At 36.9% G+C, this 14,966-nt stretch overlaps 1 protein-coding gene across 1 annotated transcript in view; it reads left to right on the top strand.

The window, feature by feature from the left end:
* ME1 (malic enzyme 1) overlaps nt 1-14,966 on the top strand; it is a 177,032-nt gene that overhangs the window by 65,150 nt on the left and 96,916 nt on the right. Inside the window, exons 4-5 of the mRNA XM_086745759.1 lie at nt 10,896-10,971; nt 12,156-12,317. Of these exons, the coding sequence (XP_086601885.1) occupies nt 10,896-10,971; nt 12,156-12,317 (238 nt within the window). The remainder of the gene's footprint in view (nt 1-10,895; nt 10,972-12,155; nt 12,318-14,966) is intronic.

The following is a 14,966-nucleotide window of genomic DNA, read 5'->3' as shown; positions in this document are numbered from 1 at the left end:
ACGTTCAAGCTTTACAGTGAAACAAGCGTCATCTTTGAAGGATGACTGAATGTGTGGCTTACAGACTTTCAATGGCAATGTCCTCAGAAAGGCCTGCACCTCTTTTTGACATAAGATTTCCAGTTCCTTGAGCAGGTAGGAAGCTCACAAAAAATGTTTTAGAAACACTTCTACTGTGGCTGCTAGATGATGCTTTTTGAATAACTCCATCACCCTATAAGACTACTTTTGTGACTCCTCACTACATCCATTCCATATCCTTTGCTGCTTTGTTTCATGTAGGTGTATAGTAAAGACCAGCAATAATATTAGCTGTTTGTGTTAGACGATATCGTTGCATGCTGCATTTTTCCCTGTAATGTTGATACTGACTGTATGAAATTAAAAAATTATGTGGGATCGTGACTGAATTTATATAAAAAGGAGGGAAAATACAAGACTATTTGCCTCTAATGGTTGGGGTTAATTTTATGACAGCGGGCCAGATACACTCCAGATGTTTAATGCTTAAAATGTTATCCTGGGGTTCCATCTAGTATAATTTTTTCCCAAATTTTATGATAAAGGCTTCTACTAATTTTTAATAGAATCAGAAAATTACTACTTTGTTCTTAAATATATACAATTCCCTATAATTAAATATATGTTATGTAGAAAGTATAAATATACATTTCCTGGATTTTGCTGGTAAAATCTTAATACTCACTTTTTCCATTAGTGAATTTCAAATAACTTTTGTGTTGGATCTTTGTTAACATCAGATAACATAGTTTTAAAAATAATCATGTATACCTGTAGGTTTCTCTGTCTGAGATAGACAAACTTTTTAGAACTGTATCCAGCAACAGCTTTTAACATAGAGCTGGACCTGAGCTTTTTTTCCTATCTTATACATTCATGCATGTCATAAATCGAAAAGGAAATAAGAACAGAAGTAGCGCTACTGATCAGGTGGTTTGCATTTTTTTTTTATTTTTTAAGGCTTATACTTTTGAAAATGGAAAATACACATGCAAAATGATGGAAATTATTGTAGCTTTGCTATAGGTGCAGTAATTGTAACACATTGGTTAAAATCAAGAGGCCAAAAGAAAACAATAAAAATTGCCTATGGGATGGATGTACAGCCAAACCCTTCTTACACCATGGACCTACTACCACAGCAGGGGTTTTTTTGGAGTTTAAACTGAGTTGATCTATATTTTGACCAGTTCTTGTAAAACTCCATTGAATTTTCTAAAACATTTTAGCTTAAGATCTGTGTTTAAAAAATATTCAGGTTTTACCTAAGACTAAGCTAGGAGATTTTTGTTATTATACACTTTTTAAAGATGAGTGTCTCAATAAATCAAACACTTCTGTTTGATTTTGAGTGTAGTCAGGCTTTGTTCTGGTTTTTAGAAAGTTTTTATGGATATGCATAGCCTAATTGAAATATTATTGTTAAAGCTGCTGCAAAAAATAACTTGCAGGAATATTTAAAACAGTGTGAATAGACGAGAATCCAATCATTCGGATTATTTTGCACTAGCAAGACTTCATGCTTCCCCTTTAGATATACTCTGAGAGATCACTGATTCACTGTGAGATCCCAAGGAGGACGCTGTATGCTCTAGCAGGCAATAAAGACTAATTTTTCTTTTTCTGTCTGAATTAGAAGCCTGTGACTGATTTAAATACTAACATTCAAGTTCAAGCAGAAAATTATTTGAATGTAATTTCTGTGAACAATAAAATAGTCTATGAAATAACTGAGGCTGCATAACTGCTTGTTTTTCAACTCAAATTTCATTATTTTCAATCTCTTCTACAATTTTAGTGATTGTAGGACACAATACTCATGCTATACTTATACTCAGTTCTATTAAAATTAAAAGCTTCTAAGGAAGAAAATGTCCATTTTGTAAGGATTTAAAAATGGATCCAGTCACTTCTTTGCTGTCTCTTTGTTACTTCTCCTGTTCAAAGTAATGCTTGTGATGCGAAAATATTGGTTTGGTTTCATCCTAAGATTAAATAGTTTAAGTTTATCTTAAAATGTGCTGGTGGTAAATAGAGATCTTTACTTTTTCAGAGTGCTATGCCTACCTTTATGTGCTAAAATACAGCAGACTTATTTTCAATCTCTGTCTGCTGATAAGATTTCCACTGGAAGCAGCAATAGGTTTCTGCATGTGTTTGGAGTGGAGCACTATCCGAAAAGCATTTGGTCTTAGGAACAGCAAACTCCAATAAGACAGCTATTTTCTTTCCACTGCTAACACCTCTTACTAAAAACTAGGGAAAATCCTAGGAAAATTTGGTGCGTACTAAATTTTTACTTCAGAGGAAGCCAAAGCAAAATAACAGCTCTAGCTGACCCTGCTTGGGAAGGGGGCTTGGACTGGGTTATCTCGAGCGGTTCTAGGCAGCCCCGATGATGCTGTGGTTTCTGTGTCCTGGGGATGCGGATCTCAGAGATATCACTGAATGCCATGTGCAGAGAGCTCAAGCCTCGGTGAAACTGCTCTGCTCTGTGCCGGGATGCTCACTGGCAATCTTGTGTGACAAACTTAACTCGGATGCTTTCATGTCAGCCAGCCTTCCTTCTGACTTGTTACCTCTTAGCACTGCAGCTCCTCGCGTTAGGAAGTGCTCTGTCACTGTGACATGAATCGAGCTGTTTCCTTGGTTCCTTTTCAGCAGATAAGGTCAGTTCTACAAACGGAAGACAGTGTCTCTTTTCAGAGGTGACTTCTTCAATAAAGTGAAAGTTGAGTAGGATATGCTGTAGAAAGAATAATTCTTCACTTTTGTCCTTGTTAATGGTTATTGAGAGCAAAGGATGGTGATTTAAAGGTCAGTGAAAACTGGCTTAAAGGCTGCTATTGTCTAAATACTGGAAATTTTCCATGTTCCAATGAGCCGGGGAAGCACAAGCTGTTGAAGTAAATAGAAGGACAGTAATTTTATTTGTTTGTGTACGTCATAGTTTAAATAACATTGAAAAGTTTGGTTTTTTTTAAAAAAAAGAATCATTAACATTGCGAGATTCCTAGCAGATACATGGTTGATGTTTTTTTTTGCTGATGGTTCTTTACACAGTTAATATTAGCATAAAATACTACAAGCTTGACAGCTATTGAAGCAGAACAGTGGGTTATTTTTTGTCTTAAAAATGAATCGGTCTGGCTCTGGTAAACCATTCTCTCGTTCACAATCTTCAAATAGTGCTATTTGTGTCTATTAGAGTGTAAGTAATTAAGTTATTTATTGAGCAACTGTCAGAAGAATTTAAGTAGCTTCTGGAGCAAAATAGCTCTGGCTCTTAAAACACAGTATTTCTCAAAGTCTGCCTTTTCCTTTTCAAACAAACGCATCCCATTGAATTGCCATTATGTGGTTAAACAACAACACATAAAAGCTGAGTGTCTAGATGAATGATACTTTAGGAATATCATTAGATCAACAGATTCATGTTTTAAGAAATGAACATAAAGAAGACAGGATTTGATCTACTCTGTTGCTGTACGAAAAGGATGTGTCATTATGTTCTGACTATTTAGATCACGAAATGCTGTGCTGTTTGCTTTTGAAAGTAAATGAGATTAGGCACTAATTAAAAAACAGTGCTAATCTAGATATAAAATAACGAGTCTTTTACATAATTTATGCCAAAATTCTGCAATGACAAAGTCCATCAAGTGTTGCCTTCACTATGAAGTATTCTTAATTTTAATCTGAAATAGTTTGAGGTGCATGATATGGTTTCCAAAATTAACTAGAGACTTGTGGATTATTAGTGAAGTGACAAGCTATAGTTACTTTGTGTACCACGTAAAATTGGTTTTAAAATTTTGCTGTGTAAAGCTTGTAATGTTCTACTCCGATTAATTTAACAATGTAATGTTTTTTGTGTTGAGTGAGAGCAGTTAATGAATTACTTATGACTTTTATTGTACAAATGACTGACTTTACCCAGTTCTGGAGCCTGAGTTTACCTGATTGAGCAGGATGTTTCAAGCAAAAAAGATTCCTTTTGCGGAAGTCTTTGTATACTCAAAGTAGCAATGTAGAGATTACATGCTTTGGTAGGAAGAATCAGTCTCTCAGAGAGCTGGGAAAGTCCAGAGCTACTGGAGAAAAGTAATAGGACAGCAGTCCTTGTGCAGGTTTTTTTTCTTCCCTTTTTGTTTGCCTTCAGTCTGTACTGCTATGGGCCACTTGTCTCTTCTTTTACTCTCACTGGCTCTGGTTTGCTACCATTTATAAAATATATGCTGTCTGCAAGCTCTGGACCCTCTTTCAGACGCAGAAGGCCAGATGGGGCAGTGTCTGTGTGATCTGTCCCCTGCCTGGAGATGGGTCAGGAGTGTTCCTACTCAGCTCGCTGTGTTGGAAGTTACTGAACAGCAACCCCTGGTTCCCCACTTCCCTAATCTCACGTGAGGTGGAAGTGGGGATGTGCTGAGACCTGAAGCTGGGTCTCTGGGCAACTCTGACTGTATTTGAATATTAACCCAGTCCACTTCAGGTGTGACAATTTGCCAACTAAGATTGCTGGAAGTAAAACACGAAGTGTGGCTAAAGGGAGTCCATTTGGAAGTTCCTGCAACCCATGGTGTTGTTTGAACCAGCTCTTCTGGCTGTAGTACTACCTGGAGGAGGCTCTTTGAAGCCCACAGTGTCCATTGTCAAGGAGGTAAGGCAAACCATGGACTCTAGTTGAAGCTTTTGGGCAGGGCTGAGCATAGTGCAGATACTGTATTTGCTTTTGTTCCCGGATGTGCAGCATCTGGAGCACTGCATCTTGCTGAGGCTTACATCGGAAAAAAATTATAATATTAAGTAGCTAGCTACCCCAGTTGTCTTTTTTTTTTTTAAAAAAAAATTACTATCATCATTATTAGTTATTTTTAAATAATGTTTTCACATCTATACTAAAAGATTCCATAGCATCTGAATCTTTGTGCCACTAGAGGTGTGTGCCTTTTACTCCTCCAAATCCTATCCTTTCTTTTCTGAAACCTCACTCCTCTGAGGTTGTATCTTCAAAAGCCAGACTTACAGCTGTTGTCTTCAAGGACAGTTTCCGCGCTTTTCTGCCCTTAAGGCTAATTCCCATTGTAGACTGTACCGTTGTGTAAGTGCCCTGAATTTGTCTCAGCTATGTAGGTGTAATTTTTTAAACTGTAGTAACTATTATAGCACTTACTAACATGGACTTGGGAATGTGAAGAGTGCCGCACAGGCTGCCGATGCTGGATGAATAGTGCCATGAAACAGCGTTTTCAGAAGGGAATATTGAAATAAGATTAAGTGCTGATTTGCTCCAGTAGCTGAAGATTGACTGTTCAGACTCCTTGACATTAGCATTTCCCATTTACAGTGATTATGAACATTATATTTTTTTCTATTTTAATTATTTCATTACACTCCTGTATCAAATTCAACTTTTGAGTCACTGTAAAAATGTATAATGAGGCTTCCATTATTCTTTTAAGTATAGCTAACTGGAGTCAGCAGATGTTAGCATTGGTCTTCCAGAATATTTTAAGTCACTTTCTTCTAAAACGAACTATTTATAATCAACCATTTGGAAAACCATATGCCAAACATGAAATAACAAATCATATTTATAAACTTTTGTGTCTTTTCTGGGTTAATATCTTATTCTCCATTGTCTTTCATACGGTGCTAGTACTTACCTGTTTTATGAACTATATCTTACTCATACATAGCTCCAGGCTTTCAGAGGTGTTAACAGTACATACTATTCTCTTAATGCTCCTGTCTTATTTTTGATGTCGGTTTTTGATTTAATCTTTGATTTACTTCTTACAAACTTTTCTGTTTAAATATGGTTTGAGTATGCAACATCTGGAAAATGTAAAGCCCAAGTTTCTTTAATACTGATGAATGCAGGATGGAGGTCAGTAGCAGCTGCAATTTCAGCATTGACTGTTTTACTTCTTGGAAGAAATACCTGTGCATTGTAAAGTAATGAAATTCATCCCTACAGAGGGACAGGTAAGGGAAAAGTAAAAAAAAAAAATAAAATCTGTGAACAGCTGCATTTCTTAAATCAGCCTATCAGTTGTATTCATATAGTCCATAGAGGTCTTAAAACAAATGTTACTGCACAAAGGAGCTTGGTTAGGTAAGATGTAATTAAAAGTTTAAGTACATTTTCCGTGATGACAGGAGACCATATTGAACAGTTACAATGGGAAATGCTGTTATTTCTTAGTGAGAGCAGGACATTCTTTAGGGGGCGTATAGGTACTCTTAGTTTCTAGTACAATGTTTGTATTTTTACCCGTTTTATAATCTTAACAAAAATAGGAGGGAATTTTAACAGGGACTAGGGATGTAGTTTACCTCTTTTTTTACAAAGTGTAGGAGTTTGGGAAAGTCTAGGCTCAGAAATAAACTGAGGCTGATCTCTGAGATTTTTTATTGTTATTACTAAATTTGTTGATTTAGGCTGCCTGGGGAAGTGAAGTCACCTCTGCTATAATTCTGTGTACAGTTCATAATTCAGATAACGATTTTGAACACGTAGGGTTGTGAGAAAAATTTGAACTTTTTTTCATTAAAAAATGTTAGGCATTTTCTGGGACATGTTAGATTGCCTTGTGTTATTATAAGAAGAGGAAAGAAAGGATTATTCTGTTTCTATGATACATTTTTCAAAACTGTTCTTTAATAGAAAATAGACAAATACATTGCTGGTGGAACATTATTTCTTTGAAGCATAATAAACAAATACTCCATTTAATTCTGTTTACTTTGTTCTCATAGATCAGAGTTCTAATAAAACAGAGCCAAATTATGTGGTGTAGCATGACCTCCACATAACTGGTAGAATCTGCTACAGCGTAGTGAGCTCAGTGACCCAAAACAGATCCACCCTTTGTTGAGTGGGTCCCAATGTCCTAGTGTGGGTTCCTCCCTTGTTCTTCGGGGCTCTGGTCTTACTGGTGGCGTGACAAGAGGAAAGGAGACATAGTTACTTATTTGCATAATTATTCCTCCACTGTAGTTTCATTTATCATCTGGCTATCTGAAGTGGGCATAAGTAGAAGTGATCCATTTGGCTAGACTGGTTTCAACCAATGCTGAACTGAAGGCTAACTGGAGCCAAAGTGACTGAAAATGAGGGGTTCGGCATATGCGCTCAGACAAGTTCCATGTAGATCTGCATTGTGCCAGGTTCAAAATGAACATGTTGATTTGAAGACTAATCTGTTGCTGCAAGCTTCAAGTCAGTTTTAAGTCATAATTTGGCTGATTGGCCTTTTAAACCTCAGCAGGTCTCAATTTGTTGCCTTGCAAGAAAAATAATATGTGTAACCAAGATGTCAGTTCAGGTAGAAAGGACCATACTGTGTCGCAAAACCTACGCTTGCTTTTACAGTGAACTTGCCAACCTAGGCTGCCCTGAAAGTATGTAGAGGTGAACTTAAGCCTACTTCCCCATGAGGTGCTTTTCTTGTTAGATATGTGAACATGTGCATGCTGAAAAACAAGTATCATATTTTTCCTGATCTTGTTGTTTTTTTTTTTTACAGAACCTTATCTTTAGGTATTTTTTTCCTGTACCTTGCTTATTTATGTGCTGAAATGTGTTGCTTTCCACCTGCTGTAGCAGCCCCATCCTGAAGTGCTGCATCCAACAGATACACACAACACAGGCTGTCTCTTGCTCTGCATCCAGCAGAGCGGGGTGTGTGTCACTGACGTGACAGTACTTATTAGTAACTTTATACTCTATTCTGACTTATTTTTGGACTGAAATACATATATAATTTAATCCAATTTAAACTGTGGATCTTGCCCCTTTCTTGAGTCTTCTCGTGACTGTGCTATGATAGCCAGAAATTAAGTATAATGTCTGCTAGGTAGCCAAATAATTTTCTACCTTGTCAGCTTGTGTCACCCTATCCCACTTGTAATAATCTTATGCAGTTAGTGCTTTTTCTGGACAGAGCGTGACCTCATGGAAAAGGAAAAATGCATAGTGCTACTACTGCGTAGTGCTACTACGCGTAGTGCTCTGACTGCAGGTAGAATTGCCAGCATGTTCGGTTCCAGTAACGTAGGTTGAATGTTCTTGTGGCTGACACCACTGCAAGCTATGGTTCCTCTTGCAACTTAGGGTAGCTTCTTGTGGAGGTCAGCTTAAAGGAGAAAACTTAAGAAAAGAAAGATGAGGAAAACAGATCCAGGTAAAAGATCAAAAGTTTCTTATCTTTTACTCTGTGCCCTTAAATCTAGGGGTATCTTCTCAGTCAGGACAATGTGTCCAGAAACGTTTTAGTAATTTACAGAAAGAATGGAGGGAAGGGGAGAAGGAGGGGAGTGAAATGCTTTCAACATGACTCTGTTTACACTTCAGCCCCTCTTTTCCATTGTTGTTTGAATGTGATCCTGCTTGAACAGATTTCTGAAATACGGTCTCAATACTTATTCAAAGGTCCTTACAAATGTTCTAAAAAAATTCCTTCTGGAGCAGCTGCCCTGCCTTTACTTTCGTCTGCCGGGGATTTTATTCCATGGAGACCTCTCTCCCTAGCTTGCAAGGAAGAGGTCATTTAACCACACTGGGCTGGGCTCTGGCTTTTTAGAAAATCAATACAAAACCTTGCTTCATTTAACACAAATCTATTAGATTGGTGTAAATGGGAGGGCAGTGAGAAGGAGAGGGGTGATGCCTCTAGATAGTTTTCCTCCTGTGCACTTATCTCTCACGGTTGACTGTTGGTGAGGCTAGCAACTTTGATTATCTGTATTTTATGATTTAACAGTATACACAGTGTTTTGTAAAATGACTCACTGTACAATGCATCAGAAAGGAATCATCTGCATTTACGTTGCTTTGCTGCTTTCTGGCATTTCACTGTCAGGGCCATCTTCTTTTGGGTAGCTGGCTCACAAATAGAAATGCTTGTATGCTGTAAATACCACAATTTCTCCAAAATGCTGTAAATAATAACCTTCCTGCCCCCAAGGACTGTCACTTCCACTGGGGTGGAGGAATTAATCTACTGACAGGCATTACTTACTAAGAAACAACGGAGAGTTGTAATCATCCAGCCTGGTGCGTTTGTTCTGAGCATGGAGGATGGAAGCAGAAGGGGAATTAATTGGGAATGCCAGGAGCAGAAAATTCCCACTTCAAGGGGGAAATGTGTAAAATGAAATTTTAACAGCCAAAAATATGTAACCAGAAATGACTGATTGTTTTTTTCCTTTACACAGTACATATTTATATTTCTTTTAGAACATGACAGTTTTTAGTTAATTGACCACTTGAGGATGTGGTTTCTGTTTCTGAATCATTAGCTTTAAGATTAAGAAATACTTTGGTTAATTGCAGTGTGTCTTAGATTGCCTTTCATCCAAAATAATAAACAATTTCAGTTGTATCTTTTTGACATCAAAGAGGGGAAGATTACACTTATATTGAATTTTATATTTAATTTCATATTTTAAAACATATCACACAATAATTTTTATATAAAAATATATATACAATACATATGAAGTGGTGGACTTGGCAGTGTTAGGTTTATGGTTGGACTTGATGATCTTAAGGGTCTTTTACAACCTAAATGATTCTATGATTCTATGATTGTAACATATGAAATTAAATATAATTTTTGGACTCATTTTGGTGTCTTAACTGATATACTTTTTAACACTGCAGGAAGTTTTTTGCTTGACTTGGAATACTTGCAGTCATATCTGACAAGCATTTCCCTGAGTTATTAGTTTTATTAAGACCCACATGGGCATGTACCCACTTCTATGAATATGGAGATATTGTAGCAGACTTAGATTTAAATTGTTTTTAAACAGTCTTCTCTAATTTTTACATTGTATTTTTTTTGTAATAGGTGGATGAAATGCTTTAGAATAATTCCAGAAGATAACTCCTTATACTTACTAGTGCAAACTTTATTTACAAGAAGTCATCTTTGGCATGTACTTCTTCATTGATATTTTCTTCATGGTATTTGAGAGATTGATTTTAGTGGGAGAATTTTTTTCCACTATCTCACAGGAGAAAAATAGATAAGAAATGGAATTCAATTAAGTCTGAGTGGACCTGGATGTATAGCTGCATGTCAAGTAAAACAAATGAAGAATGAAATGCTGAAGAGTGGGATAAGATACTGTGTTGATTTTGTTTCTATAATAAATAAAAAATTAAGTGAGAATTACACTTTTCTGTCATTTTGTTTTATACCTTTTTGTACTGGTGGGACTAAAGGCCCATTTACAAATAGTCTTCGAAGTGAAAATTTTGTAGGCTTAGCACTGTAGGATGTGCTACACACTTTCAAATCAAAGAGATTTTCATATAGAGAGGATACATTTCCACTTTTGTAGGTGTCAAAGGAGCAATATAATTAATTAGGCAAACTGTTTTCTAAACACAGAATTGAATACTCTTTAATTACTTTATATAATGATAATATGTGGCTTATTTTAGGTTTTGTTCATAGATTGAAACATTGACCTGTCCTCTTCTCTAAACTTTAGAATTGCTGCGGCACTAGTGATCGCTGTCATACGATGGACATGTTTTTTGGTCTGGGACAGTTAACAAACACATTTAAACAGATCGAGTGCTCAGTGAGCTTTAAAATCAAACTTAGCAATTTTCAGAAGTGACTCTTGCAGGTTCTTACTGCTCAGTGAAGCTTTCCTGAGTTATATGTTCTCTGACTTCTACTAAATGCAGACATTTAATTTACTCATTCATACAGAATTGAGCACTTATTGAACTGAATCTATGTATATTGAAAACACATTTGCATAGTGTTAATTTATTATTTAGTTGACTTATACTGAAGTATTTAATTTCCTGTTTATATGAAATTTTTTTTTTTTTTTTTTATTTTCAGAGGTCTTTTTATTACTATCCATGACCGGGGACACATCACTACAATGCTTAAGTCCTGGCCAGAAAATATTGTCAAGGTAAGTTCACTTTTAGTTACATGACAAAGCAGACACTGGTTTGTGCCCAAAGTGACTCGGTTAAGGTATTTTAATAAACTTTTTATCAATTAGATTTCAGTGATTTCTTAGCTCTTTTTAAAAATAGAAACAATGCTGTTACAGACAAAGTTTGAGGCTTTTAAACCCTTACTTTTTTAGCTGTAGGCATCCTGATTAATTACATGGAATATTATTCATCAAAAAAAACCCTGAATGCTTTTTCTGCATTTCAGGGAATCACAGATTGATTGAGATAGGAAGACATCTCTGGAGAACATCTAGTCCATCCTCCTACTCAAGCAGGGTCAGACAGGGTAGGTTACTCAGGACTATGTCCAGTTGGGTTTTGAGTATCTCCAAGGGTGGAGACTCCACAAGATTTCTTGGCAAACCATTCTAGTGTTTGAGTCAATAGTTCTCCACGTATGATACCTGATGAGCTCTCTCAGGAAAAAAAAAATATATTATATTTCCAACTAAAATGGCTTGTCACAGAGTATGACAAGGAAATTATTGTGTTGTCAACTGCTTACCATACTGAGCAGTTCCATCCTTCACTGAGTAAAATCTTCCTTTTTAGCTCAGTTTTGTGGGCTTTACTGAGTTCCTATACTTCTGTCAATGAAACACATACTTCCTCATATGTGTAAGTATGATGGAGTGTGTTATTTGCTCAAGGGAAGAATGTATACATTTTTGAAGGGTAAGAACCAGGTGGCTGTAGACAGCCCTGTCAAAGGCCAGCAGAAGTGGCTGGCTCTGGTTTTGCTGAAGAAAGCCATGACAAAACCCAGGAGTCTGGGTTGTTCTTTTTTTGTGGATAAATTCCTTTCCCTTCCAGTTCTGTTTTCATACTGTTGACAGAGAAACATAAGAGGAAACAATGCCAGTTCACTTGTAGTGTAATACTAAATACCTCTCTTGTGTATTCATGAAAGTTTTATTTGAAAGTCTCAGTTACAGTGAAGCAAGAGTCTAAAATAGTGTAGAAAGCCACAGTGAAATACAATAAAGCAATTCTGGGCCTTCGTTGTACTATTTATTTGTTTGTGCCTGTTGGAATTTTTACATGAATATTTTAAAAAATGATAAGAAGATAATGGAATACTTAGTACACAAAAGCAAATAAGTGATTTTTACAGTGCTTTTATTTCTTCCTCCAGGCTATTGTGGTGACAGACGGAGAACGTATTCTTGGTCTTGGAGACCTTGGCTGCTATGGAATGGGCATCCCAGTTGGTAAACTGGCACTTTATACGGCATGTGGAGGAGTAAAACCTCATGAGTGTCTACCAGTGATGTTGGATGTGGGAACAGATAATGAGGTAAATCCTTTTCTGAGGTGTAGTATTAGCTGTTTGAAGGGAACTATGTAAGAGTTGAATTGTAAAAAGTTTTTCTTTGTTATGATACTGGCTTTGGTTATGTGCAAACTAAAAAGTCCTGTGGAAAAAGCCTCATCCTAATACACAATGTGGTTATAGTCATCCTAATGCACAGTGTAGATTGTTTTGTAAGGCTCAAGTAGTTAAGGGTGCTGTTGTCTGTAAAAATGTGCTGCATACATTGTACATGTTAAAAAGGGGTATGAGAAATTAGATCTCAAGAAGAGGGGGACAATAGAGTTAAAAATATAATTTAAGGCAGCATTCTTTCTCCACTTCTGCTGCAGAATTCCTCTGCAGTGATTTCAGATGTGAATTCTGACTATGCCTCTCATTTTGGTGAACAGCTTGAAGCTATAGCCTGACCTGTGCTGGGAATGCATGTCTACGTACTTTAGTTGTACATTGACTTTAGCTATAGAAAACACTCTAATGCTATGAAATGTCCCAAAATGATGTCCTAGAGCTACAAGTAAGTGGGCCTTACCCTCTTTAACTTGGCTTCCTATTTGTGTGAAGTGCAGAGATTTAAAGTGTTTGAAAATTGGCTTTGTTATTTCCAGGGCTCCCGGGATTACTAGTTAATTATTTGGCACCTGTTCTTCCTTCTTTTTTTCCCCAGAAAGAGTACTTGAGTTAGTGACTCTAAATTATGCAAAATTAAATGTCACCAGCAATATCATTGTGCTTTAGGAGAGTAAAAAAAAATATTATGTCATAAATGATACAAATGTTAAACTGTATGTTAAAAATGTGTCAGAGATTTTTGTGTATCATAGCTAAATAAAGCATTCCCATACCAGTAAATTTAGCTGGGACTTTTAGATTGTTGGATTGCATGTGTGCATCTTCAGCTTTATACACACACCTCTACCCCTGCCCCGCTGGGGTAGTTCGGACAGTACATCATGAAAGCATTACTGAACTAAGAAATAGCCTCCTACCCTTGCTCTCTGTCCCCAAGAACACCCTTCTGAAAGTAGGCAGACTTACTTGTGAGATGTATCTGAACACTGTAGCACATAGCCATATCAAATCACATACAAGTCTCATTAGCTATAAATATTTTTATTCCTGGTTTGAGCAGCTAAGCCAGTTACCCATTATTGAAGTTTCTAGACGCTTAATTGCATCAGCTACTTCTGATACTGCAGAAGTCTTTACATTTTGCTTTTATGCCTCAGTTTCACTATCATTTTTAACTTTTCACAGCGTATTATTTTCTTGAAATATATCAATCATATATGTATATGCAAATAGCAAAAAAAAGCATACCCATACAAGTAGCTCAACTTTCGTGTCACTGTTCTTGTGACTAAACAACGAGTTCAATGTGTATGAAAGAATGGCAAACTTAAAGTATTACAAGATGCATAAAAATTATGCAAGCTGGCATTTTTTTATGTTCTGGATGTCTTTTGCTGTTTCACTTTGGAATATAGCATCTTATTTTAGGATCATATCATGAACAGCTTCACTTTAGTCATACAGTGCAATGACATGTTGAGCGTGTTTTAGTCCAGCATGGTGGTTAGCAGTGTAGGACAGGACTGCTTCTGTCGGGATGCTTTATCTTCCTGCCTAAGTGTGTGTCAAGCTCAGATATGCATGCACTGCCCGACAGTCTAGAATTCCCAGCTAAATTTACTGGTACAAGAGACCTTAAACTAAGTTTGAATCAATCGGAGGTTGAGTAAAGAGTTATTTTTGTTGAGTTTTTTTTTTGTAGTGCTGTAGCAGACGCAAGGAATTATATTGGCTTAGGGATCAGTGCATAAAATGCCCATTTGGGTTTTTGCAGGGGTGAGCCAAGGCAGAGGACTGAAATGACTGAAAAGCGATTTTGCTAGCTAAGTTTCTTATATTTGGTCAAGCTGCTGTGGAATTGCACTGCAATTCCTTATCTTAAAATCTAAACCTCTTGGACAAATAACTGTATTTTTATGCTACATTTTCTTACTCTGGCCGGGATTTTCCATAATAAGGTACAATAGAAATCAGCAGCATGAGAGAAATCAAAACTGTGAACCATGGTTGGGTTATGGTCAACTCTAAAGGCAGCACAATTGCTCTTTCAGGGTTGTGCTACACTACATTTCAAAACAAGGATGTTTGGTGGTTTTTCTGTTGTGGACTGGTTGCTCAGATGTTTAAGCATTTATCTAACCGCTGTAACTGGGAATGAGACCTCTGAACTCTGCTGTAGGATTATGAATAGACGGGACTCTATTGGTGTACCCCTTGTCTGAAGAGACTGCATGGGCCTGGTGAGATTCATTAACTGGAGCTTGGGTGCTGTTTGCTGGCTACTTTAGTCAAAATCAGGGATCCTGGGGCACCAGCTCCCATAATTTCTTCCCTCTAACATCCTCCCTCTCCCCCAACTGCGCAACCCTGTTCCCTCCCTAATACTGGTATTTGTGTGACTAGGTGGTGAGCCAAGGCAGAGGACTGAAATGACTGAAAAGCGATGACATTTTGCTAGCTAAGTTTCTTATATTTGGTCAAGCTGCTGTGGAATTGCACTGCAATTCCTTATCTTAAAATCTAAACCTCTTGGACAAATGACTGTATTTTTATGCTATATTT

The sequence above is a fragment of the Chlamydotis macqueenii genome, chromosome 3 (genome assembly GCF_036417535.1).
Source record: "Chlamydotis macqueenii isolate bChlMac1 chromosome 3, bChlMac1.mat, whole genome shotgun sequence".
Lineage (NCBI taxonomy): Eukaryota > Metazoa > Chordata > Aves > Otidiformes > Otididae > Chlamydotis > Chlamydotis macqueenii.
This window is presented reverse-complemented; position numbering and strand designations above follow the sequence as displayed.